Source organism: Argentina silus, assembly GCF_951799395.1.
Source record: "Argentina silus genome assembly, chromosome: 6".
In the NCBI taxonomy this organism is placed as follows: Eukaryota; Metazoa; Chordata; class Actinopteri; order Argentiniformes; family Argentinidae; genus Argentina; species Argentina silus.
Genome location: NC_139660.1, coordinates 21297413 through 21310341, shown reverse-complemented (window position 1 = coordinate 21310341; position 12929 = coordinate 21297413). Strand labels below are relative to the sequence as shown.

Here is a 12929-nt window from a genome sequence, read left to right as displayed (position 1 = left end):
CCTCTCTGCTAAGCCTCTCCAGTGAAGGCTGGCGGAGGTAGAAATCAGAGGACGGGCTCATTGTAATGCATTGAACGGAATGAGGAACGGTATCTCCTCATTCCATCCCATGCATTACAATGAGCCCGTCCTCCGTTTTCTACCTCCACCAGCCTCCCCCGAGCCTCTCCTGGTGTTTCATCGTCATGAGAGCAGTTGTCACCCAGGCCACGCCCGAGGCATGCGGCTAAAGTGACCCGAACACCTCCGGATCCACCGATCAAAGACAGCTCTTCTGTTCCAATCTGCTGGGTCTGACAAATCCACTTCATTATCATAACAATTTTAACTGCGAGGGTGGAAGCAAAGTGAAGTGGGAACAATCCTATTGTTTTCTCTCTTTCCATCGGCCACTTAGAATAAGGCGTATTATGACCCACTCCACTGGAGGAGTATAGAATCTAGCGGATAACTTTGGTTGTGCCAGACGTGTGAGGACTGCCACAGCGGAAGCACCTCTCCTCTTCTATCTGCTGTACATGGACAAGCCTTCTCTCACCAACTTGGAGGGCCCAAGGCCAAAACATATGTCTATCTTCGCTAACTACTACAGGTAAGACGTCGTACGGTTGTTTTGTGTGCATTTGTGTGTCATTTCGTTGGTCTCCTGCTGTTTCTTGAACATGGCGAAATGTTTGCAACAATATTGTTCTTTTGAACATGAAAGCGATAAATCTCAGTTTCCTGATGTGGTAAATCAGAGCTATTGCAATGTATTCATCTTCTATGGAAACTCTCAATGCATTGAGGTAGATGGAATATAATCACATCTTCATAGTATTTTGAGGGGAATAGGGGAAGACAGTAGGATTTACTCCAACTATAAATCACTATAGATGAAGTACACACACACATGGACGTATGCACGCACACACACACACACACACACACACACACACTAACTCTCATGAAGTAGTACTAGTCCTCCATGCTATTCATAGGCAACATTGTAGACTTCTTAGTGTATTGCTGCTTAGAAATCTACAAAGATAATCAGAGCCTTCTAGGTACAATTAACCTCCTGATTACATAGAGTTTGGTGACGGGCAAACTATTGAGTCATTGACAGTAAGGTCATTTTGTTTCAAAACGTAGAATGTTTGTGATGCGAAAGAGTTCTATTGCTGTGACCGATTCTGGGTTAAATACACGATGACATAATGCATATAATCCCATTCATGCGTGTACCTTATTGAATAAATATTTCCCTGATTTCAGTGTACACAACCTTACAAACCTGATATCTGTGCCATGTACTACTCAACACTATTGGCTCAAAAGAAGAACAAAAACGACAACAAAGCTTCCTCGATCAGCCTTGTGTGAAAAAAGACAAAGATCCATATTAACAAAAAACACACATGACATATGATTAATCGGCATGGAGGGGTCTACAGACCCCAGGGTGACACTGAGGCGTACACAAAACAAAACGTCCCCCCTCTGTATCCCGCCCAGCGTGGCTGAGCGTGGGCGAGGGGTGCAGAGAGGGCACCATTCCCCACGGAGGCACTCTGTGCAGCCTAACCAACGGACATTCGACCTGGACAAACCCCCATCTGCCCGAGGGAGGCGGCGTTCACACAATACACAAACATTTTTGTAACTGTGGGCGTTAAAAAGGGCACTTATAGAGGGATTCCTTTTCCCTCCTGCGGAGAGGTGGGAGTGAAGAAAGACGGTTCCTGAACAACTCACTTGTCATAGGGATGTCTTATTTAAGTATCATGTTTAAAGCATTTAAGTTGTTAGAATGTGAAACAAAATACTGATGTTTATTTTTGTATTGCTACCATATCTGTTCTGACAAATGATGTGCTCTGAGTCACCTTTTCAATACTCCTCTAAATTCAGGAACAAATGTGTCAACATTTTCACTGGATGTCAGTAAGAATATGTAATTAGACACATTTAGCATAAGACTATCACACTCATTATCAGGAGACGTGTCCCCTTGTGACAGATTAGTAATAAGCTTGACTTGTGTGAGTAGCAGTCTCATTACCTCTATGTCATTGTAGCTGTGCAGACCTACAGACAGTGTTTAAAGGGCTTCCCCTTGTGTTATCAGTATTAACCCAGCCCTTCGATCAACACATCCAGGGCCAACCCTGTCACTCACCTACCCACTGACATCAGAGCATCAGCCACAGGCTACACTGACTGGGGCAGATTGGCAATGCACAGAGGAAATGTATGGTGTGACAAACAATCAACACAATGATCCCGTCAGCTTCAGAAATAGACTGTGGTGGTGGTCGTGAGTTCATGTGGCAAGAGCAACAACTATTCACTGTGTCACTGAGTAGCCTATTCTGAGAGCAGTTACAACAATATATCTTCATATTTGTTTATTTTTTGCACTGTCTGACTGGAATATGAATGTTTCTGTTAATGATGTAGCCTTTTGGCCTACGTAACAACATGGAGCCATCTGTGTAGGGGTCTCTATAGTGGGGGATTGCTGTGTTTCAAAGTCTTTGTAAGATCATTATGGACAATGACAAATGTCATCATTTGTGTGAATATATTTTAAAGTAGGCTGGCTGCGTTCATCTCTAGCCACAGATAAATATGTTTGTTTATTGCAACACACTTGAGTAGAAACCAGAGCCAAACAATAACAGGGATAATGGTGATTTACACAATAGGCTACACAATGATCCAACAACCACAGAGAATATAAATTGCTTGTTTCTGCCTAATGTGTGGGCTTTCTTGGCATGATTCCATACTGTATTTCAGGAACCCAATTTGGCGGATACATTCCATACAAGTAGAAAGGGGTGTCATTTACTTCACCGGATAAAATATCCATTTTTGGTGAGGAGTGGGTGAACGGAATTCAAGTCAATAAAGATTTTTGGTGGTAGGACTATTTTTATGAAGCCAACCACACAGGAAATTATATGTTCTCAGAATGAAAATGACTCAAAGAGAAACATTAGTCGTTTTCGCTAGAACAGGCCTACTTGTTATATGTCGTACAATGTCGTAATCAAGCGCAGTCCAATGGAAGAAGAACATCTTTGCCCTTTTTAAGTCACGTCCTTTTATGGGCAATGACGCAATTGGACAGTCAGAGACCCCCTTTAAATTCATACAATGAATAATGTCTATTAAGAGATGAGAGGCGAAATAGCGAGATGAGAGTCCCCATGCGTATGTGACATTAGAAAGCAGAGAAGACCGATTTTGCCTATGTGTTTTATACCCTATAGTTTGACGATTATTGAGGGAGCCTTTACGCCTTTGGCTAGAAATGACAGCTCAAACTATGGGGAAAGTTTCGCTATCTATTGGTGGTGTCAGACAACATATTTCTGGGGGGATCTGCACAGTCGAAGAGGATACGTCCACATCGTTGCCTGAAATGGGGATTGGGTTTAAGGTTGAGTCTCTAGGGTCATACCACGGCCAATTGAGTGGTGGAGAGGAGGGTAAGGTTTAATCGTATTTCTAGGTAGATTTTTTATGATAATTGTCGAATACATTCAGAGTGAAATGTATTTTTTGAAGCGTTATATTACTTTAACCCATGTTTACGCATAAATCCTTCCAGATATCGATCAATTATGGGACCATGCCCAACCGCGCAAGCTGCACAAAAAGTGATAAGGCACTGTTTAAAGCCTAACTGACTGTATTCCGTTTCTTTGTTTCGCAGGTGGCTGTTTGAGTGAGCAAAAGGGCACCCTCGAGTCGTCTTTCCACAACAACTTTACGCAGCCTGCGGCATTACGCACTCAGGCTGTGGCATACACAGGGAAGTTCTCAATCGATTCCAGAGGTACAAGTGGAAACTGGAATTCGGAAGGTGTAATTAACGTGGTTACTGCTGATATAACAACCACAGACCCGGGGTCTATCTCACCAGCCTCACTGGCACCATCGAATATTTACACAGGCACTCTGGGCATCATGGCGCAGAATCAACCCGATATCAACCACATGTATGCTCCCCATCCATCCTACTCTTGCAGCGGGGAAATGTACCAGGACCAATCAGCCTACCTGGCAACGTCGACCTGCCCCATGTCTTATCCACCGCCGTCCTACACGGCACCAAAATCGACGGTTGACACCGCGCTCATTACCATTATGCCAGACTACGGCGGGTTCTACCAGCCAAACTGTCAAAGGGACATTCAGACCTTTCCTGATATGAAATCACTTTACTCCCTGGACTCTCTGAGAGTCCCCCCACCTCTTACACCACTGAACACAATAAGGAATTTTACGCTTGGGGGACCTGCGCCGGAGGGCCCTTGCCTAGCCGCTGCCTACAACACTCAGAATGTATCCCTGAGGCCAATACTGAGGCCGAGGAAGTATCCAAACCGACCGAGCAAGACGCCCGTCCATGAGCGACCATACCCTTGCCCTGCAGAGAGTTGCGATAGGAGGTTCTCCCGGTCGGACGAGCTGAGCAGACATCTCCGCATCCACACCGGTCACAAACCCTTCCAGTGTCGGATCTGCATGCGCAGTTTCAGCCGCAGCGACCACCTCACCACGCACATCCGGACGCACACGGGAGAAAAACCCTTCTCGTGCGACCACTGTGGAAGAAAGTTCGCCAGGAGCGATGAAAGAAGGAGGCACACGAAGATCCACTTAAGACAGAAAGATAAAAAATCTTCCTAATGACACTGGACAATTTGTTTTGACATTTAGCCGCAGGATGTGTTCCTCTGCCGCTCCAGTGAAACCAACACCTGTCAAATCATTGTCATTGAATTGGGCTGACAGCAGCTGGAAAAAGCATTATCAGAAGCATTAGCCTATCAAAAGCATCATATTGTGATGTTTTATAATGGAGAAATAGAGGGAGTTACTGATAAGGAGGAGACACTGGAAACAGATGGCAAATGAACCACTGTGGTCTTTGTGTTATTTGAGGCTATAATGAAATAGGCCTATTGCCACAAAACCACCTGTAGAAGTTAGCCAGTCATAACATCTACAGTAGGCTAACCCGTTTTAGAAAGAAGATCTCAGAATATAGAAAATGTGCTCATTGTTTCAGGTGAGGGCAGTCAGGGCTGGTGGGAAAGCAGTTGTAACTTATAGATGTCTCAGTTGGGGGGGCTGGTGGAAGTAGAAATCAGAGGACGGGCTCATTGTAATGCATGGAATGGATTGAGGAATGGTATCAAACACGTTTCTCACTTTTTTCTATGCCGATTTCTACGATTTCTACCTCCACCAGCCTCCCCTGGTGTACGGTCTGATCACTGACAGCACATAGAGGAAAGTTCTCCACAACAAGACTGAAGCCTGCAGTCAGATGTGTGCAACAACTGGATGTCTGTGTTTAATGGTCTCTTGTGTCTTCTGTTAGACTTGTTACAGAGGAGGCAGTAGAGGCAGAAATCAGAGGATGGGCTTATTATAATCCTTGGAATGGAATGAGGAATGGTATCAAATGTGTGTTTTAAACGATTCCTAATTCCTTTCCATGCATTACTATGAGCCCATCCTCCCGATTTCTACCTCCACCAGCCTTGTTGACTTGTTAGGTGGATGACAGCGAACAGTATATTTACAAGGACCACGGCTATACGATTGTTAACTAAAGAAAATAAAGAGGCCAATGGCAGTTTCATCTGTTTTTTTTTAAATTATTATTTAATAATGAATTAAAAAGTGCTTAAACTTGAAGGATCCGCCACACAAGCTTATACAGGATATGACACTTAACTGAAGAGTCTTGGCACATAATCAATGCAAATTGTAATTTCTTTGTTGATTAAAGTATGAGCAGACTCCCAATTAGTGTTATCATGTGATTTTACCGACTGAGCTTTGACTGAATTGATGCGTCTAGCCCATGCAGGTTGGAAGATGTTGAGATACTGTTTATTGCACGTTAGGCAAAGTTAGTGCTAACTGTTGGCTTGCTTTGCTTATGCCTTTTACAGAATCAAGCTTATGAACTGTCCATAATTGTCTCAATGTTTTTCCAAATCCAGCCTACCCCAAATGACATGAATGAAAACATTTTTTTTTTGTATCTCTTTTCTTCAAACAACCAGTGGATTCAATTAGATTAACATTTTACTTTCATCTCATTTGAAGCGCTCATCCTACTGTTAATACACACTGGTATACATTTTCTCATGTGTAGTTTATTGTGTCCTAGTATTTTGATGTAATACCCAGTTCATCCACAAGAGGTTCCTTGACCATAACCAGAGAATAGGAGACATACTATCTTTTTGCGGATCTCCTACAACATGGCCATTCAGCTCGTCAGGACAGGCAGAAATCAGAGGACAGGCTCATTGTAATGCATGGAATGGGATAAGGAATGATCTCAAACTGGTGTTTGATACCATTCATTACAATAAGCCCATCCTATGTTTTCTACCTCCACCTGCCTCCCCTGATCCACGTTAATAGGACTTACCAATGAATCCAACTTCTGTTCCAACGCTTGAATAATGCATCCTTTCTTTCTTTCCTGATTGAATTAATCACTGATCTAAAATGATTTCCTCAGTTGCTTCCACCAATGAAATCATGTCAGATCAGTGATTTGTTCTAGGAAGTTGGAAAGGATGCGTGAGTATTCAAACTGGAGCCCGAGTTGAAATCAATCCAATCAAAAGCATTCAACATTTCCAAGTCATGACTGGTAAGCAAAATGTCTGAGCACATTGCCATTACCAATTTCATTGTGTTACATCAGTTTTTTTTCTTTTCTACAAAAAAATGCATTAGGCCTATGTATGGTTTCAGTAATTCAGAGGCTTGATGTATTTTAAAATAAATTACAGAAATAATATGCACAAAGATCACAATTTACTTTCAATACAAGTACTTTCATTACAGACAAAATGCATAGTGACAGAGTCCACACACACACACACCCACCCACACCCACCCAAACCAGTCTATTTAGTGTATGTAGTCGACAACACATTCTCCCTACACACCATAGTGACGAATCCCATTCCCATCATTGTAGGTATGATAACGTACACAAATGTCATGACATTTGTCCTGAGAATTCACATGATTCATACTCTCGGTTGCACTTGCTACTGATCAGGCCCTACATGAACTAATCTTCATATGGAGACTTCAGGCCCGGGGTAGGGTTCGCCACCGCACCAGAAATCAGATGGTTGGGATATTTCCATTAGCCAAACATCCTTCTGGTCCTGCGGCTCCGTCTTTTTGTCGTCGGCGTCCGAGACCGACTGGAGAACTTTGTAATAATGACAGTCTCTCCCGTCGTCGGGATCATACGGGGGCGCAAGGATATCAAGGAAAGCGGTCGGTCCATCGACAGCGTCGATTTGGTGAAGGTTGTCTCTGTCAGGGGTCAAAATACACGGGCCGCTCTCCTCCGTGTACTCCCCAACCGAGCGGAGTATGGACCGCCTCACGGCCAGTCTCTGGTAGGGTAGCAAGGGCGGGTTGAATTGAGTTTCACCGGTCGCACTAGGGGATTTGTCCAACCTATCGAAACAGGTGATCCTGACCTTGCCATACATAACTTTCATCATGCCGTACATTCCCGGGTGGTCGTGCAGGGGGATGGAAGCGCCACTCTTCAGCAGAAACACCCCCATACTGAAGGCGTCTGTCTCGCATATGTGCATGTACGTGACCGGAGGGCTGTGTGGCAGAGGTGTGGAAGAGCTGTCAACTTTCCTTGGAGCAATTTTCAGATCCGCCGCTCGGATTTCCGTCATAAGGCTTTTGAGTTTACTTTGGTTGTCCAAGAATGCTTTATTGGTTTCGCCTAAGGCAGAAGCGTTCCTGAAAGTTACAAGCGCCTGTCTGGCGATTTTCTGAACGAGGGAGGTCATGTTGTCCCGGGGCATCATATCTAGCCCGTGAAACGCTGTCTTGTACTCCCACTGGTCTCGTGGTGGCTAGCGTTAGCACGCTGGTGCTCCTCCACCTCCACGCACAACACAGCTGCTCCTCTCCCTCGTTCGCTGAGAATGATTCGTTGCAATATTTGGGTCCTCTCAAATTGAAGATGACAAATTAATGAAATAAAGCAGACAGTTCCATTCAAATTTAAAGTAAAGGTTCGCTGGGACAGGCACAAATTACTCGCCGACACCCCATTCACGGATTCCTGTCACACACGTCCGCAAAGAAAACACTTCACTACGGTGTGCGTGGCATTCTGGGAAATGTGGTTTATTGTTGGGTATAGGTATTTATCTTAAGCTCCAAAATACATGTTTATAGATACAAATAATGACATACATACGATATTTGTATAATATTGGTTTTGATATTGAGTTAAGCCCTAATCAGAATTTTGAAATCCTGGTTAAAGATTACGATTTTACTAACTTATGCACTACAATAACCAAAACACAACACCCCATCCCCTTCTCTCAAACAAAGCAAGGTTGTTGACATTTCTACGTAAATGGTAGCGTCAGTGCAGCAATCTAATCAATCTGGCATTCCTAATATAAAATTGACCAGCTGGTCAACTGACAGCTGCGGTCACTGGGCTGAAACTTTATTATATGTTTTCAAAGGCGTGCCCCTCTATACACTGTGAAAATATCTTTGCTTCAAATAGATTTGTGTCTGGATGCAATTCAGAAAGTGATGTCAATATGCTTCAGGATATTAGAGATAATTATGAACATTTTGTTTTTGATTGAGCCTCATGGAAATTCAGCCATGAATCATGTTTGGCCTGGAAGCTCTGTTTTGCGTGACAGGTGGTGAAGCATTTAGTCATTAGTCTTCATAAGATTCTTCTGATCTGTTCATAACATCATCTGTTTGCACACACACACACACACACACACACACACACACACACACACACACACACACACACACACACACACACACACACACACACACACAAACACACCCACCCACACATACACACACACACACACACACACACACACACACACACACACACACACACACACACACACACACACACACACACACAAGCCAATGTATCTATAAAAAGAGGACACAGTCACGTCCCAGGAAACACGCATCACCCACGTTCAGTTCCATGTTCCTCTTCCGGGCTAAATTCAGATATATCTCCCATGGTACATGTTAAGACAACCCTCATGTTAAAAGTTGTTTTCACACCCTAAAAGGTGTTAGCTGGTATTTATGTTCCTACACATTTTCTAGCATATTCAAATCATATTTTTGACACAATTTCTTTCTGCTAGAAGCTGTTTATCAATGGCGATGGTTCGCCAGCAAACTCCTCGAGTGCAGTCTCAAAAACATAAAATATATAATATATATCTAATATATAATAGAAAAATATCATGGTTGTCTCGGTGTGACGTAGTGCTTCTGCCACTGCATTTTGAATCTATACCAAATAAAACATAAAAAATGTTTACTCTCTCATGATGGCCTGCTCTTACAAGGTTTGGCGGGAAAACAATTCCACACACAATGTCTGTCAACAAAGAAATACGATTTTTTGTTTTTGTCAGTAACAGGATTGGAATGACAATATATCATAGACTTGGCATGACTCAGCCTGTTGGAGTCAGAAAGTCATTGAATGTGTTTACACTGCCTCCAAAGAAAACAAAGGGTCTAGCTGGAGCCTTTGGCCCAAGATGACCTTGCAGGGAGAGAGAAAGACAAAGAGGGACAGAGAGGGTGGCGGGGCGGAGAGTGAGCTTAGACATGGGCTTGCAAGTGCAGGCCTTTGTGGCCCCCACCGCCTGACAGCCCATCCTCTCAGCTTTTCCCTGAGCGCAGTCCCTGCCTTGTGACCAGAGGACTAAGAGGACTTGGGCCTTGTTACTAATGTGTGTATATCCCTTTTAGAGGTTTGTTATCTCTGGCAGGGGCTTCATAAAACATTCTGGCCCAGTGCCACTCAAAAGCTCTTGGAGTGTCTGTCTGTTTAGTGTTGTGCTGCTTGCTATACAGGAAAAGTGCTTCAAAAGGTCATTTGTTTTGAACCATTTAGCTCCATGTATAACACTGTATTAAATGTGACCTATGAATACAAAGGTAAATGCAGAACCAAAGATATACTACAATAGTGACTAAAAACAGGAGTCTATATTATCCATAAAAACTGGTTAACATATAATAATTCATATCCTAGCACTCATGTGTGTTTATGAAAAAAAAACATTTTTAACACAGGCATTAGAACAACAACAACAAAAACAACATTGTTTTGTGGCCACCCGTAACCAGGTCAAACTGTGACTGTATGTTGACATGCTCAATGAAATATAAACAAGCAGCATCATCGGCACCCTGTCATGTGACTGTGGGGAATCATAACAATAGACATAATGATGATGTGTTGGCTACATCAGCGAACAGAGGATGTACAGTATGTTTAGAATATCACTTCAAAATAGTCTACACACACCCCAGGGGAGAATGGACATGTACACAGTCCAGTGGTGTCTGGTGGAGTTAGAAATCGGAGGAAGGACTTGTTGTAATGTATGGAACGGAATAAGGAATGGTATCAAACATATGATACCATTCCTCATTTCGGTCCCTGCATTACAATGCGCCCGTCCTCCGATTTCTACCTCCAGCCTCCCCTGACGCAGTCGCCATTGAAGAATGTCGAAAGTATTCAAACAGATGATAAGCAGACGATATGAGTGTTTGTGTATGTGCGTGCGTGTGTGAGGGTCATCCTTTGCCATATGGTAATGTGTGCTTTTCTCAGAGCGGGAGCCTGTTTTGTGAAAATAAATGTCGCTTTATTTCACTTCACTTTAATTAGAAGTCACTTTATGTGAATTGATTGAAGTTAGCACATATGGTTGTCACCACCATGCAAACAACATTGTGTTGTCACACAGACACTCATCCCACATAGATCCTGTTTTTTGTTGATCAACATATTTTGGCATCAAGGCAGGTTATTATTAGCGAGGGTAGTGTGTGTGTTGGTACATCATCTGGGTGTTTGTCATAGGGGAAGACAACAGGATTCTCGCCTCTCATGTCTAAAAATAGGAAGTGTGACATCAACAACATTGATGTTTGGTGAGTAATCAGCAGAATGTCACTAATCAGAGACACACATGATTAGGGATCAGTGGAGGCAGAAATCGGAGGATGGGCTCGTTGTAATGCATGGAATGGAATAAGGAATTCCTTATTCCGTTCCATGCATTACAAATGAGCCCGTCCTCCGATTTCTACCTCCACCAGCCTCCCCTGACACATGACTAGGGATGATGTGCTGGTCATCGGCAGTTCTCTTTTCACACTCTTACCAAAGTCAGATGACAGTGTTTCATGGGAATACAGCCAAAATACAATTGCCCTTTGCCCGTCCTTTGGACTACAATCAGTACTTATAAATTATAAATGATGTCATTCTGCCGAAACTTACTTTTCCCTTTTCTTCCACCTAACATTCAACAGTGACAGCTGTTGTTTCAGTTCAGGTTATTCTGAGAAATCAACAATAAAGTAAGAAAACGGCAAATAAAGTTCAACCTCATTTATTTACCGACAGCTAACAATGCAATCATCTTGCAATAGGCTTTTGTCTATCTTGGAACAGAGTGGCAAACCTTCTCCTGGCTTGCGGCCATTATCTGAACAGTGTTTTACACGTGTAGTGCACCTGATATCCAATCAGTGGAATTAGAATGAACCTGCCCCAAATTATTACAGGTGAAGCGCTTGTCAATCTAACATGACTGCTGTAGATTGGTAACAACAGTATAATAACCATTCAAGTGTAACTACTGTATACCAGGGGAGGCTGGTGGAGGTAGAAATTCGGAGGACGGGCTCATTGTAATGCATGGCGTGGAATACGGAATGGTATTAAACTTGTGGTACCTGTTTGATACCATTTCTCATTCCGTTCCATGTATTACAACGAGCCCGTACTCCGATTTCTACCTCCACCAGCCTCCCCTGCTGTATACACAACAGCTATCACCAACACGTTCACCGGTGGTGCTGTCGTCCCCCCCCCCCCCCCCTCCATTTCCACCATGGACTTCTGATGAGAATGAGTCAGTTGTGAAATGCCATTTTCAACAAACAGCAGCTCGGTGGCAGTGTTGAAGTCAGTGTTCAAGGCAATCCCCACAGATTTCACAGATCTCACCCTAGCCTCTGAACTTCCTGTCTGGACTGGACAATGTCCGAGTTTCTTCTCGTTCTTTTCCATCCATTCACAACACTTTCATTCATTCCGAGGTTCTGAACTCGCCAACCTTTCCATGGGAAGCTGAGAGAAAGGGAATTGTCTCACCAATTGGAGAGCACTTCATAAGAGTTTCATTCAAAATGCTGTCTAATGGGTTCAAGGAATGGATCAACAATTACAGCACATTTAGGAGCACTTTGGGGATACAAAGGATTGATATGAATCAAATGGCAGAAGTCTACAAAGGACTTGCATAGCATCTAGTCTGACCCTACGTCATGATGACCCATGACCCTGACCCCATGTCCAGATTACTATGTCCAATGTTGTCAGTATTGCAATGATTGCAACTTCAAACACCCAAAGCAAGGAGCTTATATCTAATGGCTTTGTACGTTTTCTTACTGACAATGCAGAGTATTGCAGTTCCGTCACAACATAAATCACCAGATCACCCCAGATCCTGACCAAGACTAAAACAATAAGGGACATTTAGCTGGGCTGTTTAGTACTGTAGGACTATGTCTCTATTACAAATGCAGCAGAGGCGCCACTTAGTGGTCATTGGGGAGTATTGCACATTTATGGCGCTCACAGAACAAGCCCCCCCTTACAAGCCCTCATCACAGCCGCCCACCCCCACCCCCCTACTCCTTGCTCAACTTGGCTGGCCCGACCACTAGGCTTTACACAGGATATGAGACTGTGTAGAACTGACGTCAGACATCTAAATCTGTGACGCACTGTGAAAGTGAGA

The 12929-nt window shown here is 43.4% G+C and overlaps 2 protein-coding genes across 2 annotated transcripts; one reads left to right on the top strand and one right to left on the bottom strand.

The window, feature by feature from the left end:
• Positions 1-185: 185 nt before the first annotated feature.
• On the top strand, positions 186-4838 carry egr2a (early growth response 2a; the record flags this gene model as incomplete). The annotated part of the gene is made up of 3 exons (XM_083672371.1): positions 186-218; positions 487-592; positions 3707-4838. 3 exons carry the CDS (start codon positions 186-188, stop codon positions 4684-4686), a joined length of 1119 nt encoding a protein of 372 aa, XP_083528497.1. The 3' UTR covers positions 4687-4838.
• Positions 4839-5697: 859 nt separating this feature from the next.
• Positions 5698-8137, bottom strand: adob (2-aminoethanethiol (cysteamine) dioxygenase b). The gene has a single exon (XM_083671240.1). It carries the CDS (start codon positions 7878-7880, stop codon positions 7116-7118), a length of 765 nt encoding a protein of 254 aa, XP_083527366.1. The 5' UTR covers positions 7881-8137; the 3' UTR covers positions 5698-7115.
• Between the last annotated feature and the right edge of the window lie 4792 nt (positions 8138-12929).

What these genes read in the sequence shown, in the direction of transcription:
- adob (XM_083671240.1), bottom strand. Translation starts at nt 7,880, where the DNA reads ATGATGCCCCGGGACAACATGACCTCCCTCGTTCAGAAAATCGCCAGA.